This window comes from Saccopteryx leptura, chromosome 7 (genome assembly GCF_036850995.1).
Source record: "Saccopteryx leptura isolate mSacLep1 chromosome 7, mSacLep1_pri_phased_curated, whole genome shotgun sequence".
NCBI classification, from domain to species: Eukaryota; Metazoa; Chordata; class Mammalia; order Chiroptera; family Emballonuridae; genus Saccopteryx; species Saccopteryx leptura.
The window spans coordinates 4,157,408-4,172,379 of record NC_089509.1 but is presented as its reverse complement, the minus strand read 5'-3'; the positions used below and the strand labels follow the sequence as shown (position 1 = coordinate 4,172,379).

At 38.8% G+C, this 14,972-nt stretch overlaps 1 protein-coding gene across 3 annotated transcripts in view; it reads right to left on the bottom strand.

Moving 5' to 3' along the window:
• Window positions 1–14,972, bottom strand: part of CNTNAP5 (contactin associated protein family member 5) — an 855,485-nt gene that overhangs the window by 325,575 nt on the left and 514,938 nt on the right. For all 3 annotated transcript variants that reach the window (XM_066345536.1, XM_066345539.1, XM_066345538.1), the window contains one exon: window positions 14,041–14,147. In XM_066345536.1, coding sequence (XP_066201633.1) covers window positions 14,041–14,147 — 107 coding nt within the window. The remainder of the gene's footprint in view (window positions 1–14,040; window positions 14,148–14,972) is intronic.

The window sequence follows — 14,972 nt, the reverse complement described above, 5'->3', positions numbered from 1 at the left end:
AGGATGATGCCTAACTAAACAGGTTCACAGAATAATTTTAGAATGTATGTTGACCTGCACTAAGAGATATGAGTGATGTTTTTAAATAAACCATTTTACTAGCAGATCCTCCCACCTTCTCCAACCTTATGTTCCAACCATAAAATGCCATGCAGTTAGAGGACTATTTGCCTACTGTTAAAATAACAAAAGTGTTATTCCTCTGTGATGACTACTGAAGGGCCTGGTAGCCAGACAACTTGATGTTCTTTCAATCAATACCTGGCTATTGACTGCCCAGTGGGAGAAGCACTAGATCAGGCTTGTGAGAGGAAGAAAGTTGACATCCTCTTCCCAAGCTGAAAATTGAGCTAAAAGGCATTACTAAGGTGTCAGAGAGGCTGCACTGTGAAAGGGATTAGCAAAGGCTGAGAAATGGTGAAGAGACCCTGGTAAGGGCACAAGTGAATGTCATCAGACATCATTATTGAGAAAATCAAGGAAAGTCTCACTCAATAGGAGACACATAGATAATATATATTTAAGTACTCGCATCTTGTATTGAGCCCATGTACTGGGAGAGGAATGACCAAATGCAGTTACTGATGCCAGATGTGCTTTAAAATGGCACTCTGTTGACTGATAAAAGTCTATAGAAACAATCTTCTTTTTATGACACAAGTCACCTAAAACAAAACAAAACCAAATTTTTGCTTCATTTGGAACTCGCCATGATGGTTGATAATAATTTCCACTTCAATATGCAAATGCTTTAGTGAAAGTACATGTCAAACAGAGACAATACAAACAAAATGTTAGGAAGTATTTATTGGCATATAAGCACTAAGAATATTTTAAGAAAGCTGGCTGGCAATACAAATCAAAATCCTTCAAGTTATTCAAAATCTTTGACTCAAAAATGCCATTTCTAAGGATATTTCAAGAAAAAAAGAGGACCTGTGGTATTACAAAATAAGCACGAAGATGCTTACTGGAAATGTTGGTTATAATAACATGTATTTGGGGGAAAACCATATGGACCCTCTCCTCAGAAAACAAAAATAATAAAATGGTTAAATAAAAACAAAAAGTGTCATTATACAGACTATGATGTAGTCACTAAAGTAGTATTTGTAAATATTTAAACAGCATGTAGGAAGCTTTGGTCATAAAGAAAAGTGAATTCAGATTTTCCCTAGAGAAAAAAGCTTTATAGGAATTTTGTTTGGACATCAGAAATGACTGAACAGAGAGATGACGTCAGAGTAATGGCGGAGTAGGAAGCGATACCGATAAATCTCTCCCAAAACTCAATAAGATCTTCAACCAGAAACAGAAAAACCTATACTTGGAGCCTCCAGATGCTTCGCAATACATCCGAAGGTATGGTCGAGTGAAAAATTGGCTAAATATATAACCAAACCCCGAAGGAAATAGGGAGTAAGAAATGCTCCACCTTCCTCACTAACCTAAACAGGGCGGCTTTCTCTGGTAACTGTGAATATAGAAACAGAGGCGGGCAAAGGGGGTGAATAGATCCAGGCCGCGGCACAAACGGCCGAACCAGGCTGTGGCATGGAGATCCAAGCCGAGGAAAAACTGATCCTGTGGCAACCCGGGCAATACAAGCTAACACTCGCGCCAAACCCAAACAAAAAAAGGCAAGCGGGGCAGCCATTTTACCCAATCTCCTGGTCGGTGCGCAGTTAGTGGGCGAGAGATTTCTTCCTAAGCCCCGGGAGTGGTTGCCCGTGTTACCCCACAGAGAGGCAGAGTCAGAGGCCTTTCTGTGGGCCGAAAGCAGAATCTCTGGGCAGCCCCAGCACCCTAGGAAAGCCGCGCACGGGAGGGAGCAAGAACTAATTCCAACGGTGGAAATTTTCCGTGCTGGTGGGGGTTTCACTCAGAGGGAAACGCGGCCGGCCTCATATCCTGGTCTGCGCGAGCAGATAGGGAGTGAGAGATTCCTCCGAGTACCTCGGCAGTGCGCGCCCGTGTTATCGCACAGAGGGGCAGAGTCAGGGGCCTTTGTGTGGGCCAAAGCGAAATCTCGGACCGCCCCAGTGCCTTGCAAAAGCCGCGCACGGGGACAGAGCGAGAGCCAATTCCAACGCTACAACTTTTCCATGCGGTTGGGGGTTTCACTCAGAGCGTGAGACTGCTGGCCGGATATCCTGGTCTGCGCGCACAGACAGTGAGTGAGAGTTTCCTCCAAGCGCCCCGGAAGTGGGCGCCCACCTGTTTTACCCGGACAGAGTGGCAGAGCCAGAGGTCTTTGAGTGGGCGGAAACCCGGCCTGATTATGCTAGCAGCTCTGACTCACTGAGCCTTACCCAGAGCCCTGTGCTGAGTGGAAATAGAGTGGGGAGTTGCCAGCTCTTTGAACCTCTTACTATCCAGGCAGAGGCAGCAGCAACCCCATAGCTGGATTATCAGGCTACTAATTGAGGAAGGAAAGACTAGGAGAGAGGCTCCAGGAACACGGACTCTCTCACTGTCGGAGCCTATAAATGCTAATGAGCCTCGACTACCAACGAGACTGAAGCACAATACATGACATTGCCATAGAGACTTATCAACTGCAAACCTCTACCTGAGCGTGCCAAAGGGGCAGAACCCGGGGTACAGAGTCACCAACCAGGAAGAGGGAGAGAAAAGAAAAAGCAAGAAGATAACCTCTCAAAATCAAGAATAATCTGCAGACTTTATAACCTATTCCATTATATTATATTTGTTCATTTGTTTCTCTTATCTTCATTCTTGATACTTTTTTTCCTCCTCCAATTTGGCCGATTAACTCTCTGCCGGTCTTACTCTCTCCTCTCCTTGAACTACACTACCCATAAGTGTTACGTCTCCCATTATCTTTTCTCTCCTCTTCCTTTCTCTCTATGAGGTTGCACCAAAACCCTTAACTCTCTCTCTCTCTCTCTCTCCTTTCTTTTTTCTTCTTTTAGTGGTTCCCTCTTTTTTTCTCTCTCTCTCTTTCTTTTCTCCCTCTATATTAGTTTCTTCCTTTCTCCTTTACATCTCATCTCATTCAAACGTCAATAACAAACAAATTATCTTATATGGGACTCAAACTTATGTTTGTGGCATTTTGGGGGTTTTTACTTCAACTTTTTAACTCACTAGCAGTGCTCCCATACCTGGCTCTCCATTTTATCTAGTTCTTGTTCCACTAAATACAATAGTAATTTTTTAATTTGTCCTCCCATTTTTCTGTTTTCCTCTTATTCCTCTCATCATAACTCTTAGACAACCAACACCTAAAAGCAAATCATTTTATTCTTGACCCAAATTTTTTCCTTATTTGCTTTTTGTGGGTCCATACCCCCTTTTTCTTTTCTTTTTTTTTCTTTTTTTTGCCCCTTTATTACTTTTCCCCAATTCAGGCCCTCCATCACAGGCATTGTTTGTTATAATTCACAGTTCACCACAAGATTTTCTCAAGAAAGAAGGGAGAGAAGAAGAGAGAAAAAAAGGAGGGGGAGAATAATTTTTTTTTAATTTTTATTTTATTTTATTTTTCTTTATTCCATTATTAATTTTTTGAAAAAAAACAACTCTTTTTGATTTTTTATTTTTTTATTTTTTTTAACTTTTTATTATTTATTAAATCTCATTAATACTATCAACAAAACCACCCTCAGATGCCATTAAGAAAGAGAAAATCAAATATCATGGATACAAAAAAAAGAGAGGTAACAGCTAGATGAGGAAAAATCTATGGAGAAAAAATTTAATATATTGGAAACCTTAGAGCTAAATGACAGAGAATTCAAGATAGAAATCCTAAAAATCCTCTAAGATATACAAGAAAACACAAAAAGGCAATTTAGGGAGCTCAGAAAACAACACAATGAACATAAAGAATATATGTCCAAGGAAATTGAAACTATAAAAACAAATCAAACAGAGATGAAAAACTTAATTCACGAGCTGAAAAATGAAGTAACAAGCTTAGCTAATAGAACAGGTCAGATAGAAGAGAGAATTAGTGAAATAGAAGACAAGCAACTTGAGGCACAACAGAGAGAAGAAGAAAGAGACTCAAAAATTAAAAAAAAATGAGATAGCCCTACAAGAATTATCTGACTCCATCAAAAAGAATAACATAAGAATAATAGGTATATCGGAGGGAGAAGAGAGAGAAAATGGAATGGAGAACATACTCAAACAAATAATAGATGAGAACTTCCCAAGCCTGTGGAAAGAACTAAAGCCTCAAGTTCAAGAAGCAAACAGAACTCCGAGTTTTCTTAACCCCAACAAACCTACTCCAAGGCATATCATAATGAAATTGACACAAACCAACAGCAAAGAAAAAATTCTTAAGGCAGCCAGGGAAAAGAAGAATACAACATATAAAGGAAGGCCCATTAGATTATCATCAGACTTCTCAGCAGAGACACTACAAGCTAGAAGAGAGTGGACCCCAATATTTAAAGTCCTGAAAGAGAGGAACTTTCAGCCACGAATACTATACCCATTAAAGCTATCTTTCAAATAAGAAGGAGAAATAAAAACATTCACAGATACAGAAAAGATGAGGGAATTTATCATCAGAAAACCCCCACTCCAGGAATTACTAAAGGGGGTTCTCCAATCAGATACAAAGAAAAAAAAACAGAGCCACAAGTAAAAGCTCCAAGAAGAACACAATAAAACCAAATTTAAACTGTGACAACAACAAAAAGAAAGAGGAGGGAGAAGATGGAGATTAACAGTAGCAAAGGACAATGGAGTGCAAAAGTACTCACAAAATAGTTCGCTACAATGAACAGGTTAGGGACCCTTTTCATTACTCAAAGGTAACCACCATTGAAAAAACCACCACAGAAGCACATGAGATAAAAGAGATAGCAACAGAGGAAAGATGTATGGAATGCAACCAAATAAAAACAAAAGATAGAAAAACGAAAGAGAAGGATCAAACAAGACACAAAACTAACAGAAAGCAAGATATAAAATGGCAATAGGGAACTCACAAGTGTCAATAATTACACTAAATGTAAACAGATTAAACTCACCAATAAAAAGGCACAGAGTAGCCGAATGGATTAAAAAAGAAAATCCAACTGTATGCTGCCTACAGGAAACTCATCTAAGTAACAAAGACAAAAACAAATTCAAAGTGAAAGGCTGGAAAACAACACTCCAAGCAAATAACATCTAAAAAAAAGCAGACTTAGCAATACTCATATCAGATAATGCTGACTACAAGACAGGAAAAGTACTCAGAGACAAAAATGGCCATTTCATAATGGCTAAGGGGACACTGAATCAAGAAGGCATAACAATTCTTAATATATATGCACCAAACCAAGGAGCACCAAAATATATAAGACAGCTACTTATTGGCTTAAAACAAAAACTGACAAAAATACAATCATACTTGGAGACCTCAATACACCGCTGACGGCTCTAGATCGGTCATCCAAACAGAGAATCAACAAAGACATAGTGGCCTTAAACAAAACACTAGAGCACCTGGATATGATAGACATCTACAGGACATTTCATCCCAAAGTGACTGAGTATACATTTTTCTCCAGTGTACATGGATCATCATTCTCAAGAATTGACCATATGTTGGGCCACAAAAACAACATCAGCAAATTCAGAAAAATTGAAGTTGTACCAAGCATATTTTCTGATCATAAAGCCTTGAAACTAGAATTCAACTGCAAAAAAGAGGAAAAAAATCCCACAAAAATGTGGAAACTAAACAACATACTTTTAAAAAATGAATGGGTCAAAGAAGAAATAAGTGCAGAGATCAAAAGATATATACAGACTAATGAAAATTACAATACGACATATCAGAATCTATGGGATGCAGCAAAAGCAGTGATAAGAGGGAAGTTCATATCACTTCAGGCATATATAAACAAACAAGAGAGAGTCCAAGTGAACCACTTAACTTCACACCTTAAGGAACTAGAAAAAGAAGAACAAAGACAACCCAAAACCAGCCGAAGAAAGGAGATAATAAAAATCAGAGCAGAAATAAATGAATTAGAGAACAGAAAAACTATAGAAAAAATTAATAGAACAAGGAGCTGGTTCTTTGAAAAGATCAACAAAATTGACAAACCCTTGGCAAGACTTACCAAGGAAAAAAGAGAAAGAACTCATATAAACAAAATCCAAAATGAAAGAGGAGAAATCACCACGGACACCATAGATATACAAAGAATTATTGTAGAATACTATGAAAAACTTTATGCCACTAAATTCAACAACCTAGAAGAAATGGATAAATTCCTAGAAAAATACAACCTTCCTAGACTGAGTCAAGAAGAAGCAAAAAGCCTAAACAGACCTATCAGTAGAGAAGAAATAGAAAAAAACATTAAAAACCTCCCCAAAAATAAAAGTCCAGGCCCTGACGGCTATACCAGCGAATTTAATCAAACATTCAAAGAAGACTTGGTTCCTATTCTACTCAAAGTCTTCCAAAGAATTGAAAAAGAGCAATACTTCCAAACACATTTTATGAGGCCAACATAACCCTCATACCAAAACCAGGCAAGGATGGCAGAAAAAAAGAAAACTACAGACCAATATCTCTAATGAATACAGATGCTAAAATACTAAATAAAATACTAGCAAATCGAATACAACAACATATTAAAAAATAATACATCATGATCAAGTGAGATTCATCCCAGAATCTCAAGGATGGTTCAACACACGTAAAACGGTTAACGTAATACACCATATCAACAAAACAAAGAACAAAAACCACATGATCTTATCAATAGACGCAGAAAAGGCTTTTGATAAAATACAACACAATTTTATGTTTAAGACTCTCAACAAAATGGGTATAGAAGGAAAATATCTCAACATGATAAAGGCCATATATGATAAACCATCAGCTAACATCATATTAAATGGCACTAAACTGAAGGCTTTCCCCCTTAAATCAGGAACAAGACAGGGTTGTCCACTCTCTCCACTCTAATTTAATGTGGTACTAGAGGTTCTAGCCAGAGCAATCAGACAAGACAAAGAAATAAAAGGCATCCATATCGGAAAAGAAGAAGTAAAGGTATCACTTTTTGCAGATGATATGATCCTATACATCAAGAACCCCAAAGAATCCACTAAAAGACTACTAGAAACAATAACCCAATACAGTAAGGTCGCAGGATACAAAATTAACATACAGAAGTCAATAGCCTTTCTATATGCCAACAATGAAACAACTGAGAACAAACTCAAAAGAATAATCCCCTTCACAATTGCAACAAAAAAATAAAATACTTAGGAATAAACATAACAAAGAATGTAAAGGACTTATATAATGAAAACTATAAACCATTGTTAAGGGAAATTGAAAAAGATATAATGAGATGGAAGAATATACCTTGTTCTTGGCTAGGAAGAATAAATATAATCAAGATGGCTATATTACCCAAAGCAATATACAAATTTAATGCAATTCCCATCAAAATTCCAATGACATTTTTTAAAGAAATAGAGCAAAAAATCATCAGATTTATATGGAACTATAAAAAACCCCGAATAGCCAAAGCAATCCTAAAGAAAAAGAATGAAGCTGGGGGTATTACAATACCTGACTTCAAACTATATTATATGGCCACGACAATCAAAACAGCATGGTATTGGCAGAAAAATAGACACTCAGACCAATGGAACAGAATAGAAAACCCAGAAATAAAACCACATATATATAGTCAAATAATTTTTGATAAAGGGGCCAACAACACACAATGGAGAAAAGAAAGCCTCTTCAATAAATGGTGCTGGGAAAACTGGAAAGCCACATGCAAAAGAATGAAACTGGACTACAGTCTCTCCCCCTTTTCAAAAATTAACTCAAAATGGATCAAAGATCTAAACATAATACCTGAAACAATTAAGTACATAGAAGAAGACATAGGTACTCAACTCATGGACCTGGGTTTTAAAGAGCATTTTATGAATTTGACTCCGCAGGCAAGCGAAGTGAAGGCAAACATTAATGAATGGGACTACATCAGACTAAGAAGTTTTTGCTCAGCAGGAGAAACTGATAACAAAATAAACAGAAAGCCAACTAAATGGGAAATGATATTTTCAAACAACAGCTCAGATAAGGGCCTAACATCCAAAATATACAAAGAACTCATTAAACTCAACAACAAACAAACAAACAATCCAATAAAAAAATGGGAAGAGGATATGAACAGACACTTCTCCCAGGAAGAAATACAAATGGCCAACAGATATATGAAAAGATGCTCATGTTCTTTAGCTATTAGAGAAATGCAAATCAAAACGACAATGAGATACCACCTCACACCTGTTCGATTAGCTATTATTAGCAAGACAGGTAATAATAGCAAATGTTGGAGAGGCTGTGGAGAAAAAGGAACCCTCATACACTGTTGGTGGGAATGTAAAGTAGTACAACCATTATGGAATAAAGTATGGTTTTTCCTCAAAAAACTGAAAATAGAACTACCTTATGACCCAGCAATCCCTCTACTGGGTATATACCCCAAAAACTCAGAAACATTGATACGTAAAGACACATGCAGCCCCATGTTTATTGCAGCATTGTTCACAGTGGCCAGGACATGGAAACAACCAAAAAGCCCGTCAATAGATGACTGGATAAAGAAGATGTGGCACATATACACTATGGAATACTACTCAGCCATAAGAAATGATGACATCGGATTATTTACAGCAAAATGGTGGGATCTTGATAACATGATACGAAGCGAAATAAGTAAATCAGAAAAAACCAGGAACTGCATTATTCCATATGCAGGTGGTACATAAAAGTGAAACTAAGAGACATTGATAAGAGTGTGGTGGCTACGGGGGAAAGGGGGTAATGGGAGAGGGAAAGGGGGAGGGGGAGGGGCACAAAGAAAACTAGATAGAAGGTGACAGAGGACAATCTGACTTTGGGTGGTGGGTATGCAACATAATTGAATGACAAGATAACCTGGACTTGTTATCTTTGAATATATGTATCCTGATTTATTGATGTCACCCCATTAAAAAAATAAAATTAAAAAAAAAAAAAAAAGAAATGACTGAACAAAGCAATTCATTTTTTTTTTCCTGTCTTGAGCCAGGAAAACACTTGCATTGTCCCAAAACCTAGTATATATATTTCTACCATCAGTTTTTGGCTCTTGCCAATCTCTCTATTTTCCATGGGCTTTCTTATTCTGTGCATCTGTTCCAACTTTAGCTGCTCTTCAAGTCCTAACTCATCTTACTGACTTTTTTTCCTTTTTTTGTGACAGAAACAGAGAGAGAGAATCAGAGAGAGGGACAAACAGGAACACACAGGCAGAAAGGGAGTGAGTGATGAGAAGCATCAATTCTTTGTTGTGGCTCCTTAACTTGTTCACTGATTGCTTTCTCATATATTCCTTGACCGCTGGTAGGGGGCTACAGCAGAGGGAGTGACCTCATTGCTCAAGGCAGCAACCTTGGAGCTCAAGCCAGCAACCATGGGGTCATGCCTATGACCCCATGCTCAAGCAAGCGACCCTGTGCTAAAGCCGAATGAGCCCGCGCTAAAGCTGGTGACCTCAGGGTTTTTAATCTGGATCCTCTGTGTCCCAGTCTGATTCTCTATTCACTGTGCTACTGCTTGGTCAGGCTCATCTTACTGACTTCTGTGAAAATTTCATGATTAATCTAGAACACAAAACACTTTCTCATCACTCAGTCTTCTAAACTGCATTTTCAAGTAGTATACCCCAATATCTTAGTGTGTTTACACAGTATAAAGAATGTCCCTTCACTAAGTGCATATTCAGTGGTTTGCCACTGTCTTATTTGTTTGAAAAAGGACATCAGGTATAAAGCCTAAGCATCTGATATCTACAACCAGATACATTCCATTCCCATCCTTGCTCCAGCATTACTAGCTTTAAGATCATGAGATAGTGTTGTATCCTTTCTGGACCTCAATGGGCTCACCTATAAAATAAAGATAGTAATAATACCCATCTCAGTTTACCATTATGTCATAGACTTATTGTGCATTAAGCTCCCATAATCAACAATGTCTGTTTTTAAAATCTTAACTGGGATTTCTAATGAGGTAGACATGATATACCATGACCAAGATATAACCTGAGTACGTAGATGTTAGGCTGCAAATAAACACCTTCTAAATTTGCACATGGTATAAAACTAATGATTTTAATAACAATCCCGAGTGGTCTAAGAACTCTGAACATTAGTTCGGTTTCCGGGACTTGATTTAAACTGCAAACTTTGTTTTACCTTTAGTTACTGTTCTGAAGAATAGAATACAACTTAGATAGGAAAATTTCTAACCAAAAAAAAAAAAAAAAAAGGACAGATATAACACAACATTGTTTAAAAAATAATAGAATAATGTTCAATGAAAGCTCATAAGATAAGGAAGAATCTCATGTTTTCTCCTCAGAGGTAGAAGCTGGTGCAGATTGGACAGACAATGCCCACACACTCATCACCTCCTCCTTGAAGAAGTGGTTTTGGACAAGGTGCAACTGGAAAGTAAACTACCTTGCACATCCAAGTGTTTTGTGCATCACCAGGCAAGGAGGAAATAAAATGGAAATAGAATAATGGTATATCTACTTTCAACACCAGCTTCTTCTGTCTAAATACCCAGAATTTTCATTTTGTCATTTCTTAGAGGGCCTATCGGTCCCTTCTTCTCCTAACCCAGACCCACAAGGGGTAAACACAAAGAAGTTTGTTCTGTCTGTGTTAAGTCAACCCTAACTTACTAAAAAGAACCAATAAGGAAAAAAATAAAATGCACCCTGAAGTATTTGAAAGAACAAAGGTCTACGAGAACATTCAAGAAATTATCAGTTTTACTGATTCTGAAGACCTTATGTTTACTGTTCTGATTGGAAATGATCGCTTCATGAAAGAAATGCTCCTACACACCACCAACAACACTACCACCTCCAGAGGAGCAGGCTCTCAAGCTGGCCTGCTGTATGGTCACATGAGAGCACCTGTGTATTCTCCACTGCTTTCTGACAGCCTCCACCTCTGATGCCCCACATGTCAGACACATGCTTGCGAAAGGCATAAAAACATAGCTTGGTTTGCTTAGTTTACAACGTGACTCAAAACAATGGTCCTGCACCATTTGGTCGTGGTGTTGGTGGGGTTTGGTTGGAGGAAGGACAGAGTCTTAAACTGCACAGGCACAATAGCTGTGTTGTCAAACTTCATAGTCACACAAGTGCTTCTGTTTGTCCCGGCTGGATCTCCAGAAGGAAATGAGGGGTTTAATATTGTTGCAGCCCACAGTGTAAGCACTGAGCAATTTCACAAGAAGAGGAATGGGAAAGTGGTGAAAAAGTAATTGGAACTGATAAACTCAGTCTGCTGATTCTTCAACTCATTGGCTTGACAGTGTTTGTTTAAATATCAGCCACTCACTTCATCAGTTTTATTTTTTTCAAGCTAAAAATATTTGTTTTTATCCTGATGAATGGAGAAAAATTAAAAGAGAACAGCATTCATAGAGATGAACTCCTTAAAATATTTATTGTTAAATGACTTTAGGAAAAAAGTGAATAAGAGAAGCTTTAAAATTTATAGAAATGGTGGGATAAAATTTGGCCTAAAATTTGGTAGCTTTGACTTTAATCTTCTTCAGGCTTTTTTGTCTCACTATTACATTCAAGGCCATTCTGGTCGCCTCTGTGCTTCTCATGAGAGCATTGGCATTGCAATCTTGATAATCTTACAGACAGGGTAGGGGTAAAAGTGGACTTACCGTTGACTGTATAGAAAATAGTACAATGATTAATAAATGATAATACAAGAATAAACTGTTTTACATACTCACAACTGCATGCTGTATGTTCTATAATTTTTTTTACAAGTATATGTTATTTTTGGCTATTTAGGAACAATATTTCTTGAACCAGACTCAACACTTATAAATTGGTATTGCAAACCCTAAATAAATGCATGTAATTTTAGCATTTAAAGGGCTCACAAAACTTCATCAGATTTTTTTCATAAGTTCTCTGAAGAAATTGGGGCTTTGGAGGAATAAAATTATATACCTGTGAGAGTATGAGAGTGAGGTAAAAGTTAAATCTAATATCTCTCAGTTTAGAAAATTTTAAATAAGATATTTTATTACAGAGCAAGACAGTGTTTTCCACCATCCCAGGCAACTGACAGGAATAACAAAAGTAGCCCCTGATGGCTATTGGGCTATTTCTTCTCTAATGTGATTCAACTTCCCTGCTGAGCATCATGAGCGAATGCTACATTCCAACACACAGAAGAGGGCACAGCATGACTGCAAGGTTCTTTGAGGATGACAGCTTATAGCAGAGTATTATTTCATCCTGGCCAAAATCTGCTATTTCCTTTCTGCATCCCTGAGGACAATCCCAGCAACAGCAGAAACTTAGGAAAAACTAGTGAGTGTCACCTCTCAGGTTGTCTCCCTGCCATCCTCTACACAGCTTTGGCCTTGGCATGGCTCTTCCATCTGTTGAGAGGGTTATTCTCCCATCCCTTTAACGTCTACATCAATTTCAAATTCCATGTTTTCCATAAATTCTTCCACAGTTAATGTCAGACCTTATGATCATGTCTTCCCCAACTGTACTTGTAGCTCATTTCATGTAGTGTGGCATAAAATTCTATAAATGGCAAGCCTTTTCTGTGTTGTCATGTGTTTAACTTGGTGGCTCCAAGAAGACTATCAAACTATAGAACTCAGATCTCATGTTATTCATTTATTTTCTACTCCTCACCCTTTCTTCCTTCCATATTCCCACCTGCCTTTTTTCCTGCTTCCTCTCCTGCACTTTTTGCTGTCAGTCCTCCCCAGTCATGTGAAGCTACTGGCCGATTCAGTTTTTTTTCCATTTTTCCTTACATATCTCACCACCAGTTCAGCTCAGGCTTCCTGTTTGAAGCCTGCCAAACACTGACATGTGGTCATTGGTACTGATCACCAGTGTGTTGATTCTGCTGTCTCAGATCTCCTGGTAACATGACACGTCTTTCCTGCTTGAATTTAAGTGTGTCCGTGTGTAGTTGAGTGGAAATAATGTTTACCACAAACAGATAGAATGTTTTTATTTATTTATTTATTTATTTATTTATTTATTTATTTATTTATTTTTTCCATTTTTCTGAAGCTGGAAACAGGGAGAGACAGCCAGACAGACTCCCGCATGCGCCCGACCGGGATCCACCCGGCACACCCACCAGGGGCGGCGCTCTGCCCACCAGGGGGCGATGCTCTGCCCATCCTGGGCGTTGCCATGTTGCGACCAGAGCCACTCTAGCGTCTGGGGCAGAGGCCACAGAGCCATCCCCAGCGCCCGGGCCATCTTTTGCTCCAATGGAGCCTTGGCTGCGGGAGGGGAAGAGAGAGACAGAGAGGGAAAGTGCGGCGGAGGGGTGGAGAAGCAAATGGGCGCTTCTCCTGTGTGCCCTGGCCGGGAATCGAACCCGGGTCCTCCGCATGCTAGGCCGACGCTCTACCGCTGAGCCAACCGGCCAGGGCAGAATGTTTTTAAAAACTGGTACATTTCCCTGTGCTTTCTTCTCTGGATGTGGTGATTTTCCAGATGATGGAGGCTTATCAGCACCCCAGAATGAAGATAATATGAAGAAGACCCCTCTGCCAATGTGTGATGGGCATGTAAATGGGCATGGCACATCAGTTTAGGCCACTGAGATGTTAGGTTGTTTACCACAGTAGAACTCATTCCATCAAAACAATACAGCTGACTTCAACTCCTGTCTGTACACCTATAGCCCCTTGCTGTGTCTCTTCCTCAACATTTCCCATTTTCTACTTATATTCCTGGTAGACCATATACTCCATAGACTATGGCTTATATTCATGCATCCTCCATGCCTACCAGTGCTTGGAATATTGACTTGTCTCCAGAAACATATGTTGAATGAATGATTTAAAAGTGCCCATCCTACACTGACTACTACTGGTTTCTCCTGAAGGTAATACTGGTGGTATTCTCTGGATATTTGCCCATTCTACTATAGATCAGCCATGAATCTACTCACAGTGATGGCAGGTGGTGCCAGTGTAACCTGTGTCACTGCAGTTACAATAGAAGTTAGTCCAGGACTGGGAACAGCTCCCTCCATGTTCACAGTAGTTTGGCAAACACCTAATAGGAGATAAAGGAAAGCAATCAAAATAAACCAAATCAGTGAAATAAAGAGAAAAACAAAGATGTCATAGCTAACTGCATGAATTGATAGCATAAATTGGTCTGCTATACTTCTCTTTCTAAAACAGACTTACCAAGCCATCACAATAATATTGTGATTTACCATAAGAAGTGGGTGTATCTACTGGGCAATGAAGGCTTTGAGCTGACTTAGGTAGTTAATTTAAAGATTTCAACACTGGGGAAAAATCTCATCGACTTGAAATTAATATGACATGGTCAGAATCTGTAAAGTTTTGCAGTTTCCATAGAACAAAAATGTACAGTGAAATTTTAATTTTGGAAAGGTTTTGTATTTTTAAAAAGGAGAGAGAAAGGTAAAGATAATTGTGGTCACTGTATCCATGTTTCTCCTTTAGGGGATGGCCAGGAATCTATCTTAAACTACTATTGTTAAAAAAGGCAACATGAGCCTGACCAGGCAGTGGTGCAGTAGATAGAGCATCAGACTGGGACATGGAGGACCCAGGTTTGAAACCCCAAGGTCACCAGTTTGAACACAGGCTCATCTGGTTTGAGCAAGGCTCACCAGCTTGAGCCCAAGGTCGCTGGCTCGAGCAAGGGGTCACTTGGTCTGCTGTAGCCCCTCGGTCAAGGCACATATGAGAAAGCAATTGATGAACAACTAACGTGCCACAATGAAAAATTGATGCTTCTCATCTGTCTCCCTTCCAGTCTGTCTGTCTTTATCTGTTCCTTTCTCTGTCTCTTTCTGTCTCTGTCACACACACAAAAAAGGTAACATGAAATTTGGAAAGCTGT